Raw genomic sequence first — 12939 nt, forward strand, 5'->3', positions numbered from 1 at the left:
GCAGCTTGTTTCTGATGACTGTTTGGCTAAAGCACATCACAGCTGAGTGTGTTCGTAAACAGTACAGCGCACGTGGTTTAACCTCCTTCAGACACAGCTTCACTATGAGTAGCTGGTACCTGAGGGTAAATGAGACGTGAAGAGCTGTTCATCTGTGTGTGCTGAGCAGTTAGTCCATTTCTGTCTGTGCACAGAGCTGTAAGCCCCTTCTGCCATCTCAGCAGCTGGAGCGGCTAGTGGCTGCTGCTAATTCCATCACTCCTGTCACCTCTGTGCGCAGCTATTTCCTGATGCTTCTGTCTCCTGGCTCTGAAGCGGCTGAAGCCTTCAGGTTTGGGGCTGCAGTGATTTGGTTTCTATCCCTTCCTGAGCTGGGGAACTGCTCCTCTGTCTTCATCTGTGGTCACCCTACACTGGTGTCATCTGCCTCTGGGTCATTTTCATTAATGTCACCTGCTCAGAAGACCCATTGGCAGGGGCAGCATCTTTCTTTTACTCCTTTGATCTGCGGTCCGAAGGCTGTCATTGAACTAACTAGGTGCCAACACCTAGAAACTGGTCCAAAACCATGTCCTGACTTTCTACTGGGAAGGATGGCTCAAGGCCAACAAGAGGCTTCAACAGTAAGATTATTTAACAGGCCAACTATATTCAAAGTTAATGTGAGCAGCTGAGATACCTCCTTTTTAAAAAACAGTTCTAGCCCCGGCCGGGCGTGGCTCAGTGGTTAAGCATCGACCTAGGATCCAGACGATCAGGGTTCGATTCCCGGTCAGGGCACAGGCCCGGGTTGCGGGCTGCAGCCGATCAATGACTCTCTCATCATTGATGTTTCTATCTCTCTCCCTCTCCCTTCCTCTCTCTGAAGTCAATAAAGATATATTTTTAAAAAATAAAAATAAAAATAAATAAAAAACAGTTCTATGGCAAATCTACTATGTAAGCCCCCATCAGTCAGAATTTCGAGCTTGAATCCACTGGAAAGAAATATCTGGAGGAGCCAAGTGTTTGCCAACTTTATGTTCTTATATTTCGAATTGTAATCTCTCAAGACATGGAGCAAAATGTTTTTAAATAGAATTCTTTCTCAGATGAAGAATGTCTATTTCCAAATCTTGCAACTTCTATCTTGTCTGGTTTTGTTTTCACTGAAGATCAGTAATGAATCATTTCTATAAAATCTCCACATTAAACTCCTGGGACTTAAAAGTTTCTCAGACCTGAGTTTAAGGGGCTTCCACTTGGGACCCAGATAACATGCAAATGGTCCCAGGGTTTGCTGACTCCTCACTTCCACTCTGTCAACTTGTCACCTTGCAGTTGAGGGAGACCATGACGACAGTTAGCACTGAGACCTTTCCCACTGGGGAAGAAAGTAACCCCACCACCAGAGTCTAATGTTAAACATCAGCAACAATGATCTGTAATCATTGCCACAAAACTTGAGGAGCATGTGGGAGGTGAAGTAAGTACAACTGGACAAATACAAGGCAACCTGTCCACCCCCCCCATTCCTAACTACCAGCACCCTGAGGTTGTCAGGTGTCCACCTCACCCCAGGAGACTTAGGAAGTAGGACCTGATGAAACACAGCATCCCTGAGCCACCGAATCCCCAACAGGAAGCCACCCCACTTGCAGGGCTGCTATGAAACAACTCACTTCCCTACTGTGCGGGCCCGTGGGAGTTAAGTCTTTTCTGTGACTTACAGCTGAAACCATCCTAAATGACAGACTACATCTTACTTATATTGATACCATTCAAGGTACCCTTGCTACAGCCTCTAAAATTATAAAATTCCAGGGCAGGGATGAGGGAAAAGTCAACTCAGTTACCTGAGACAGTGAGTACATCTTATCTTCAAACGCTAAGGAGAGTTGTGAACACTGGCGAAGCTTTTAATAGTATAATCCGATTTATACAAATCCTCATTTCCTTATGTCTGCCAGAAAGTCTAATGGAATCCATTTCTGGAGTCCAAGAAATAGCTCAGGACTCCAGACAGCATTTTTAACAGCATGTACTCCACATCATTTAGAAAAAGTGTCTTCCTCTGTTAAGACATGTCTGCAATCCTAGGGTTTACGATAAATACCAGACTTTCACCTCTGAAGCTTTCTTCTTTCTTGCAGAGCTGAGTGGGCAGAGCTATTAAATAGCTTAAGGAGTCCACTCAGGTGTACACTGTTGTTGGGGATGATATAATCACAAGGTTTTAGTTTAGCTGGACCACAACAATGCAAATTATTGCACCTTGGTATTACAGGGTGCCTTTCACATTTATTTCATCTATTCTCATAAAAATCTTTGTGAGAGATGGTGATTATGCTCCCCCACTTTAGAGATTAAAGATGGAATTTGTAGTGACCTGATCTGCATTATGCCATTAAGTCACAGAGGGACTTGTGAATGGAACTTGGGCTCCTATGGGCCAGCTGTCCGCTATCCTTTAATCAGCCTGGCTTTTCCAAAGTAAGAAGGAGCGGTCCTTCAGCTCCCCAAAGCCCACTGCCCACTAGGTGAACTAGATCTGTGTATTTAACACTCAAAATGCTACAGACCGCAGTACATATGGCGGATTTCAATTTCCCAGGTTATCGAAAGGGGGAAACTGTGTGTCTGTCTTTGTCTCTTGTCTCCTCTTCCACACAGGCCTCCTCTGTGTGCGAGAACCTAAGGTCACACCCCAGGGGGATGATATGCTTTAAAAGACCAGCAGTCGTCTTCAAAGACGTCCTCTGGACAGATGGCTCCTCAAGACCAGGTGCGCCTCCAGGCATCGGCACTGTAGGGGGTTGCTCAAGGGAGCCAAGGAGACTGGCGGAGAGGAGGCAAGCCCCGACAGATTCCATGCTGACAGGTACTAATTACCAGAGCAGCGATAACCAGGCCAATGAAGGAGGGCAGGACATTTTTTTTAAAGCACCATAAGCAAAGGATCAAAAAAATCAAGCCCACTCAAGACCTCCAGAAGCACCAAATCCAAAGCAAGAATCCTGTCTAGAACAAACGAGGGGATTATCTCTCAGTAAACGTGTGTGCTCTGCTACAACCTTCAAGATTGAGTCTTGCCAACTAATACCTGTAAAAAATGCTGTGTGATCCATTTTCTCCTGCTTGCTCCAACACGCTTGCAGGAGGGAAAACAAAGGGCTGAATGGATGGACTTTGGCCCTTATCCTAATCTAGATAGTAGATGAGAAAGCCTTCAGCAGAGAACTGAAGGAAGATAGTCTTTGTGGGAGGGCCTTGGGCTGCAGAAAGAATGTTGGCGGGACTGATCACTGATAAGGTCAGGCTTCACCACCACCTAACTCAGGAATTCAGGGTGGATCAGCACTTTCCCAACAGAGATAAGGCTGACTCTTTCCCAGCCACCCAGAGAGACTTTTCATGTAGACTTCTGGGAGCTCCTGGGAGCCAGGGTAACAAATAAAGCCATATTCCTACTGCTAAAAGAGTCACTCTAGAATAGTGGGTCTCAACTCTGGGAATCACTTGGGGAGATTTTTAAAAAATGTCTGGCCCCACTCAAGGCCAATTCAATCAAAACCTCTGCCCAAGCAGCAGTAGTTTTTAAAAGCCCTTTGGGAGATTTTTGTGTGTAGCCAGGCAGCATTGAGAACCACTGGTGTGCAGACCAGGGACTGGGAAACTTTGTGAAGGGCCAGATAGTAAATATTTTTGGCTTTGTGGGCCATACAGTCTCTGTCTCAACTCAACTCTGCCATTGTAGCTGCTGTAGACAATAGGTGAGTGAATAGACATGGCTGTGTTCCAATAAAACTTGATTTAAAAATACCCTGACTAGACAGTACTTAGCCTGTGGGCCATCCATAATTCGTTGACCTATGGTTCAGACTACAATTTACCACATGTAAGAATCCCTTCCAAAAGATGCTGCAAATGGTCATATACTTCATCTGAACACATCCGGAGGCTAGAGTTTCTCAGGAAGAATGAAAGAGTAACTCCAGAAAAAAAGTTTCTGAAATAATGAATGTATTTAGTGTTAAAAGGAAGGCAAATAGCAGGACATATTAGCATGAAGACAGTAGGAGAAAACTACAAAATGGAGCTATAGAAAACATACCAGGACTGGGTAGCAAACAGCTAGCTCTCAAGTTCACACAAATAGAGTTAGGTTCTTAACCTATGGGGACATGTATGCTTAAGTCCAGCAAAGCACCCAAGTCTGCTTTGGTCAGGGACAAAAAAGATCAAGGCTCAGATATTCTTAGGTGCAGGTGGTACAATACTGACACCAAATCTTTCCTCTCCAACAAACGGGGTTTTGTTCTGGTGATTTCCATAACTCGGGGAAACCAGTGAAGGGTGTGGACAAGATGTGCTTCCCCTCCTCCCACCCTCCTCTGTACCCTTCTGCTCCAGTATTACACATGGCTGCTCTAGTTCACTCCTCTGTTCACCATTACTGCTTCATTTCCCCCATAATAAGTCATAAATTGAGTCCCCTACACTTAGTGTCCCCATGTTAAAAATTAAATAAATAATTCAGCAATCCTACTGTGGGCCATGAAAAAGTCAAAAAGTAGAAAGTGCTCTGCCTCCCACTTGCCCCATTCAGTGTTGCAAAATAGTCAGATGACTTGTCAACTTACAACCGGTCTTTATTTCCAGATAACTTGAACAATGGGAGGGCAAGGTGTTCCAAAAACACAATCGGCTCTTGTGAGCTGCCTCTTCCATGTCTAGGAAAGAGTACAGAGCACTGAAGGCTACATATACAACCAGATCTGGACTCAAATCCAAGTTCTCCCATTGACTGGGTATGGAACCTTGAAGATAATTCAGCCTCCCCAACATTCAGCTCCTCGCGTGTCCAATGAAGGTAGCATCACCTGCTTCACAATGTTGCAATCATAACAATGCACAGAAAACACTAGTTCACTGAATATTGCTTCCCTTAGCTTCAAGTCTTTAACAATGAAAGAATAATGGGAAATAAGTCCAAAAACATTTCTGTTCCTAGGACCAGAGCAAGGGTACACCTCTCCACTTTAGATGACTAGCACAGAGAGCAAGCTGGGCTGTGAGAGAACCTGTATGGCCAACTGCAGTCCAGGAATTCTACAGATCCTACCACCAGCAGCTCCTGATGTGGGCCCAGACCTCTACAGGGGACATCTGTTAGATCATGAAAATTCAAGCCAACAGGATCACTGTCTTAAACTTAATCCTGTGGCCAAAAGTAATTCATTTGAGTAATATCTAAGAGTTTTCCTCATTATAACTGGTAGTTCAGGTTAAATGGCAAATTGAAAGAGCTTGATCAAAACCCCAGGGACAGCAGCAACCTGACAAACCACTTGAATTAATTCCAGATTCCATTCATAGTCTGACATAGGACCCAGCAAGACCCACTGGCATCTCCAGCCCTTCATGAAAACTGCAGGCCAGATCTGGCTTCCAAGGCAACCAGCACGAGTACATGCGGAGGTGGTGTCTAGGCAGAGGCTTCTAGTGGGTCAGGAAATGGAATCTGAGGAGCATGTTAGAATTTCAAGTCAACACCACAGTCATGTTTCCTCTACTGAAGGTTTCTTCAGATATCACTTCGAAGACAGCATCTTAAGAACTTTTTTACTGGGCATTAATGCAATTCCATGGAGCACAGGAAGGAATGTGAGTGAGTACAATTCCCTATTTGCCCAAATGTGAAGGGAGTGCAAAGCCCATGAAAATATAAAAATGGATGTTGAGGGATGGCCCAACTCCGCAGGACTAGAAGTTCTGAATGCCCTTAACCAGCAGCCTGGGTTGGATTCACCCTCGCTCCTCTCGGGCTGGGTGTGGAATCCCACAATCCCATGGGCTGCAATAAGGTACTCCTATATATGCATCCTCAAGGGCTCCAGTCCTCAGTCTCCAAGCTCACTGCAACTAATGTCCTGGTTGCGCTGGTATAGTAGCTGGTAGGTAAGACACACCTTTCCTAGGCAATGTTTCCTTTCAATCACTGGCAAGAAACTTCTACGTTTTTCTGCCATGTCCTTCTCTCCCGTTCTATTCTTGGAAACACTGATCAGAGAGCCTCTTTGGAGACCTAACCAAAAGGGACCATGGAACAGATAAGGTACCTGAAGGCTACTGGGAGGAAACACTCTATTAGGTTGAATCATATAAAATTACCAATATTCAGCCCTTTTTAAGCTACAGAAATGACAATTTTATATGGTTCAACCTAACTTCTACCAAGTAACTTTCTGAAAGGTTTAGAATCACTAGCTCTATGTTCTCAGAAACAGTTAAAAGCCAATGCTTCAGCTAGATGTGACTTCAAGGCACCGAGTCCATGGGCTTCCAATCCTATGAGATCAGTTAAAAGGGACCATATGCTGGGCCATAAAAGTCATCTTAATAGATTTCAAAAAACTGAAATCTTACATAGTGTAGTCTCTGACCTCAATGGAATTAAATTAGAAATCAACAACATGACATCTTTAAAAAGCCCAGCAACTTACTTTTCCAGAACCCCTGGGTCAAAAAATAAATCATAAAGGAAATGAGAAAATATTCTCAACTGGCTGAAAAGGAAAACACCAAATTTTGAGGGATGCAGTTAAAGTGATACTTCGAGGAGACTTTCTATCTTTAGATGCTATGTGAGAAAATAAGAAAGGTCTGAAATCAATGATCTAAGTTTTCACTTTAGGAAACTAGAAAAGGAAGAATAAACTGAAGCCAAACTAAGTAGAAGGAAGGGAATAATAAAGAAAAGAAAGCAATAAAACAGAAAACAGACAAGAAATGGGGGGGAAGGTAAACCAAAAGCCAGTTCATTGCAAAGATAAATACAATCGATAAAATTTCAGCTGCACTAAGAGGAAAAAGAAGACACAAATGATAAAGATCAGGAATGAGAGAGGACACCACCACAGAGCCTCCAGGAATTAAAAGAATTATAAGGGAGCTCTGCGAAAACTTGACAAACTTGACTAATTCCCTGTGGGCTAATTCCAGCTCCTTACCTGTTTTCATACTTTTATCAGAACAAGCCACACACATTGTCTCTGGTTGCTTTCGCAGTGTAATAACAGGGCTGAGTAGTTGCAACGGAGGCAGTATGGCCCACAAAGCTGAAAATATTTACTATCTGACTCTTCAGAGAAAAGATTACTGAAGGTCAGATTAGGTGAAATAGACAAATTCCTTGAAGCACACAAGTACTGGGACTGATTCAAGAAGAAACAGAAAATCTGAACAGACCTGTATCTCTTAAAGGTACTGATTTTGTCCTTAAAACATTCTCTTTGTGAGAATTCCAGGCCCAGATGGCTTTTCTGGTGAATTCTATCAAATGGCCAGGGAAGCATTAATACCAATCCCACACAAACTCTTTCTGAAAAGAGAGGCAGTGGGAATACTTCCCAATTCATTCTGTGAAGACAGTATTATCCTGATACCAAAATTGGAGAAAGACATTAAAGAAAACCTATGGAGGCACAAAACCAGCCTCTCAAAATCAGCATGGGCTGACTCACCGCATTCTGAAGGGCAGTTAAACTAAAAAACAAAAAATCTAGGGCATACCAATATCTGAAGAATGAGAGAAAACCACCTGGGAACAACATGTCATTATACCTGAGGCCCTACATCTCTCAAGGCATGTGGTAAGAGAACGATCTGAAATTCCTGTTCCAGGGCAGGGGAGAAACCCCACCACTCTTCCTCACAACTAGTAGGGCTTATTCACCTTCAACAGCAGAGACAATAAAAGAGACCTATGACCCCTTGGCCTTAACGCCATTCTGACCTGCAACACAGAATAAAAGCTTTGACCATGTCCCTAATGTTCAGAGCTCTGTCACCAGAGCCAAATACCTTGCAGTATGATGGTCATGTCACAGGTAACTCTTTCCATGTCTCAACCAGACTTAGGTTTTTACAAAATAAAACCTGGCGGCACAGACTTCATACATTTTCCCCAAGGTCACTGGCAGCCAGGACAGTCACGGCCGTGCACACTTGTGGCAGGCTGTTAAATGTGGCGACGCAGTTGGGAAGGGTCTGACTCAAGCAGTGACTGACTAGATCAGTAACAAAATGCCTTGACTTCTGAGACTGGACCTGGTTCCTTCAATACCTGAGCATCTACTGAGTACTAACGAAACAGGGGCCTCCAGCAGCCTCCAAAACTAAGAAGGCTTCAGTATGTGTCCATCTAACTTGAGGGGCAGAAAGAGTCCCCAAACTCCCTGGGTTATACTGAGCTCCTCCACTTTTGGTGGCTCCCCAAGAAAAGACCCTACAAAGAGATAGGTACTTGACATGTGTGAAGGCTCCTGATCTTTTCTCCAGGATCAACAAAACCATGTTTGGAATTTCTCAAGGATCACCCGACACAGTGCTAACTGCAGAGGTCTCCGGGTGAAGGCTTCTTCCACGCTGACAAATGTGAGACACAAGGTGGTTTTGTGTCACTAACTGAAATTGGCTTGGTTTTTTTCCACCTTCCCCACCTGAATGTAAGCTCCATGAAGGCAGGGAACTTTCCTCTCTTAGGTGCCACTGTATGCAGTGCCTGGGCATAAGGTAGGTACTTGATAATATTTGCTAAAGGAGTGGCTAGCAGATGACCATCTGATTCCAGTGCAGCATACTGATGGTCTAACAGTGCGCAAATAGAAAATTTATGAAGCTGTCCAGGCTTAGTGAAGTTTGGTATTTGCGGATAACATAGCAGAGAGATGGCTTTTAAAGTCACACATGTTAACCAAACGAGTCAGTCAACTCACAGCTGGCATACGAGCGGCTGTCATCCTCACACATTTTGTGCAGCTGCTGGAACTCCTCCTGAGCCAGTTCGAACCGCTGCTGCTTAATCTGGTAGATTTCTTTCTTGGCATTGAGGGCCTCCTGGGCTACAATTAAATATTCCTTCAACATCCGTTCTTGCTCTCGCCTCCACTGTTCTCTGGGGTCCTCAATCTGGGTAAGCTCTGAAATTAAAAGCATAAGACGTGAGTGAAATAAAACAGACATACACACAAAGAATGTAAGTGACTTCAAAGTCATATCTTTAGGTTGGCCAATAGTCCTGTGGTTATGGGACTAGTCGATATGAAAATGGATTACCAGGATAAACGTTATGGAAGAGTCTACGTAACAAGCCTTCCTAAGTGTGGAACACCTATTTTTACATGCACAGTTAAAAAATGAGGGGAAAAACTCTACAGATATAAAATAGTTCATGGGAGGGGAAGACAATACCAGGCAATTTTTCACACTGTAAATAACTGTTGGCAGAGATGAACCAAATGAGCTCATTACTGTCAGGCTAACAGATTTCCAGCCCTCTGCCCTCAGACTTCTTTGACTAGAGTGCGGTCCACTCCACTCCGCTGCCCTCTGACTGGCTTGCCCCCCACCCCCACCCCCCAGACCAAGCAGCCCTTCTGCATTCCCCATGGACTTGCTTGTCTCCTCCCATCCATAAACTCCCCATTTCCCACTCTGGCTTTCTCACCCTACAAGCTCCCGTAAGGGCTCAGGCTACCTCTGGCTCCATCCTCTCTCCTGAGCTCCCATCTTTGCTTCCCAACTGCCTCCTAGACGGTTCTCCACCTGGACAGAACCAAAGTAATTCTGAGTCCTGCATCCAAAGCAGAACTCATTCTCAGGCAGCTCCCCGAACTGAAACGAAACCAAACAATGACACCTGTGCATTTGTTCATGCTGCTCCGTCCTTCTGCCCACCGAGAAACCTTAACCTCTTCCAAGTCCCTTCGCAGAAGCACCACTTTCTGAAGCCTTCTCTGCCCCTCAGAGCACATATATCTCTAGGCAATGGCTAGGGCTGCTGTTCCTACCACTTAGCACATAATTGTTTTTATATTTCTTTGTTTCTCACATAAAGTGCAAGCCCCCAGAAGGCAGGCGCACAGCCTCAGTCATCTATATTCTCAAGACCCTTCATCAGTCTGAAACCCAGAAGGCCAACAATTGTTGACTGTGGGCTCAATGAAAGAGGAATGAAAGGGGTGGTCTGCTCCAAGGACAGAGGACTACAGTCCCAAAATCAGATTCTTAGACTGAGGGGCAGACTGAGCAAACAGGCAAGACACCCAGAGTCAGGAAGGACTCGCTCTCTTCAGACAACGACTCTCCTAGTGGAGGTTTCACCAGAAGTAAAAAACGGAAAGCAGTGTCCCTGTTCCAAATGTACAGTCCCCAGGCTATGATGGCTCTGTTATAATACTGACATATTGATAAACATATGCAGGCTGCTGTCAGCTGAAACAAAATGAGAGTTTAGCCCGGCCAGGAGTAGCTCAGTGGTTGAGCGTCGACCTAGGATCCAGGCGATTGGGGTTCGATTCCCGGTCAGGGCACATGCCCAGGTTGAGGGCTTGATCAATAACTCTCTCGTCGTTGATGTTTCTATCTCTCCCTCTCCCTCTCCTTTCCTCTCTCCGAAATCAATAAAGATATATTTTTTTAAAAATGAGAGTTTATAGGAGAGAAGGGCTGGTCAAATTTCCCCACCCATATCCTAAGTAAATATGCAAAATAATCCAATGTAATATTACTTGGCCATGAAAAGGAATGAGGCTCTAACAGATGCTACAATGTGGTTGAACCTCAATGATGAAAGAAGCCAGACACAAAACATCACATAGTATATGGTTCCATTTATATGAAGTGTCCAGAATAGGCAAATCCATAGGGAGGGAAAGGAGACTGGAGGTTGCCAGGGGCCAGGAGACTGAGGAGAAATGGGGAGTGACTGCTCATGGGTTCGGGGTTTTACCTGAGGGTGATGAAATGTTCTGGAACTAGATAGAGGTGGTGCTTGTAAAATGCCACTGACCTTTACACTATCATGGTTAATTTTATGTTCTGTGCATTTCACCTCAAAATGGTTAAAAATGTAAATTTTATGTCTGGTTTACTTTCTGTCTCTCTCTCACACACACACACGCCCAGGAGTGCTTGCTAGCATGTTTCAATAAGTTCTCCTTTGAAACGCCTTCCCTCCAACACCCCTTACCATCCTTTCACACTGCCACCCCAGGGCCCTCCCAGAAGCCTCTCCAGGCCTTAAAAGCTCACACAGGGAAATAAGAAACTAAAAAATCAACAAGAAGTAGAGCCTTGCCCTAGCCCCGGAGTTCAGATTCAGCAGGCCTGGGGCAGCAGTCAGCACTGTCTGTAACTGCCTGGCATCTCTGACACTTGTTTAGCTGTGGTACCCGCTGCGCCCACTGGCATCGTTCGCACTCTGTCCAGTGTGCTGGAGGGTCCCGGGCACCTCAAAGGTGGTCAACCCTGGACCCCTCTGGCCCCTTACCCTACTGTCAACCTGCACAGTCCAGTTTAACATAGCAGGCCTCCTCAGCTGCTGTGTCTTTTGAAAGCTGTGCTATCAAGAGTTGGATTCTCAGGGGCCAGTTTTCTGGAATGAGGTCTTTGGCCCCTTATGCACAAATTATTACAACAATAACCTTTCTTGTTCCTGAAAAAATAAAAGAGATGGGTTCTCTGAAGGTCCCAGAGGGAAGAGGCAGTATAACCCACATGCCCCATGGTGCTGGCTCATCCCAGTTATGCTCACAGTGGCATTAAGAAAGTCCTAATGTCTAGAGTGTCCTGTCGAATCCTCGAGGGTGGAGACTGGGTCTCACTTTCCTACATCCCCAGGGCCTACAGACTGGCCAGAACAGAGAGGTGCTCTCTAACACTCGCTGTGACTCAGCACGAGGGGGGGGGGCATGGAGGGATGAGCAAGCTGAGTTTACAAGAGACAAGCCAGAACAGATCCCGGCCTCAGCCACAGGCAGGCAGGCTTTCCAGAAAGGTTGTGTAAGGCAGATGCCTGTGCTGTTCAGTCATACCACCTGCCCCAGGAGGCCAGAGCCTGGGGTGAAGCCCGCTGTGCGCAGGCCCAAAGCACAGCAACCTGGCGGAGCAGCCTCACCTGTGGGAGTGGCTTTAGCCTGTGGGAACTGCCCTCCCTTATGGGAGCAGCCCTCCCCTGTGGGCGTGGCTCTCCCTTGGGGGAGTGACCCTCAGCTGTGGGAACTGCCCTCACCTGTGGGAGTGGCCCTACCCTGTGGGAGTGGCCCTCCTGTGGGAACTGCCCTTACCTGTGGGAGTGGCCCAAACCTGTGGGAACTGCCCTTACCTGTGGGAGCTGCCTTCACCTGTGGGAGTGGCCCTCTCCTGTGGGAGCTGCTTTCACCTGTGGGAGCTGCCTTCACCTGTGGGAGTGGCCCTCACCTGTGGGAACTGCCCTCCCCTGTGGGAGCAGCCCTCACCTGTGGGAGCTCCCACCAGCACCTGGAAAAGCAAGCTCAGACACCCCAAACACACACAGACTCAAGGCACTGGGTCAGCCAAGGTGGTGGATCCACCTAGATAGAGGCCCTCTTGCCACCCAGATACCTGCTTAGGAGGCCAGGGCTGTACTGATCCCAAGTACCCAATCTTTGGGTAAGAGCCATACTAGCGTGCAAGGCCGAGTGCCACGTATCAGGAACTCCACTGCCCCAGGACTGCCCCAGGAAGCCTGGCCAGTCAGGTTTCTTTTTTTTCCCAACTTTTTATTATCTGATTCAATGCACATAAAATTAAATTTCAATAAATATAATTAGAACAAACAGAAAAGGGAAAGAGAAAAATAACAATTAAAAAAACTGTTGTTCATTGAAAATGTGCACTTAAGATTAATATAATTTCTGTGTCATTTTTTGTTCTTCCATTGTAATTGAAGAAATTATGAGTGAATAGGTAGTTCTGTAGAGTAGACTATTTTTGGGTATACTTTAAATAAATACCATGCAGATTGGTATTTTTAAGTTTTTAATGTGATAAAATTAGTCTGTTTGTTCCTTGCCTATCTGACCAGAGTGGACTGAACAATGCTACCCTCAGGGACTGATATGTATCTAAACTGCTCCTATGTTCTGTTCTTTC

The 12939-nt window shown here is 45.5% G+C and overlaps 1 protein-coding gene across 3 annotated transcripts in view; it reads right to left on the reverse strand.

Annotated features, from left to right (window-relative positions):
* The window catches only part of WWC3 (WWC family member 3), a gene marked incomplete at its 5' end in the record, with an annotated part of 93033 nt that overhangs the window by 49767 nt on the left and 30327 nt on the right, over positions 1 to 12939 (reverse strand). For all 3 annotated transcript variants that reach the window (XM_081124863.1, XM_081124864.1, XM_081124862.1), the window contains one exon: positions 8760 to 8963. In XM_081124863.1, the coding sequence (XP_080980989.1) occupies positions 8760 to 8963 (204 nt within the window). The remainder of the gene's footprint in view (positions 1 to 8759; positions 8964 to 12939) is intronic.

The sequence above is a fragment of the Miniopterus schreibersii genome, assembly GCF_964146895.1.
Source record: "Miniopterus schreibersii genome assembly, chromosome: X".
NCBI lineage: Eukaryota > Metazoa > Chordata > Mammalia > Chiroptera > Miniopteridae > Miniopterus > Miniopterus schreibersii.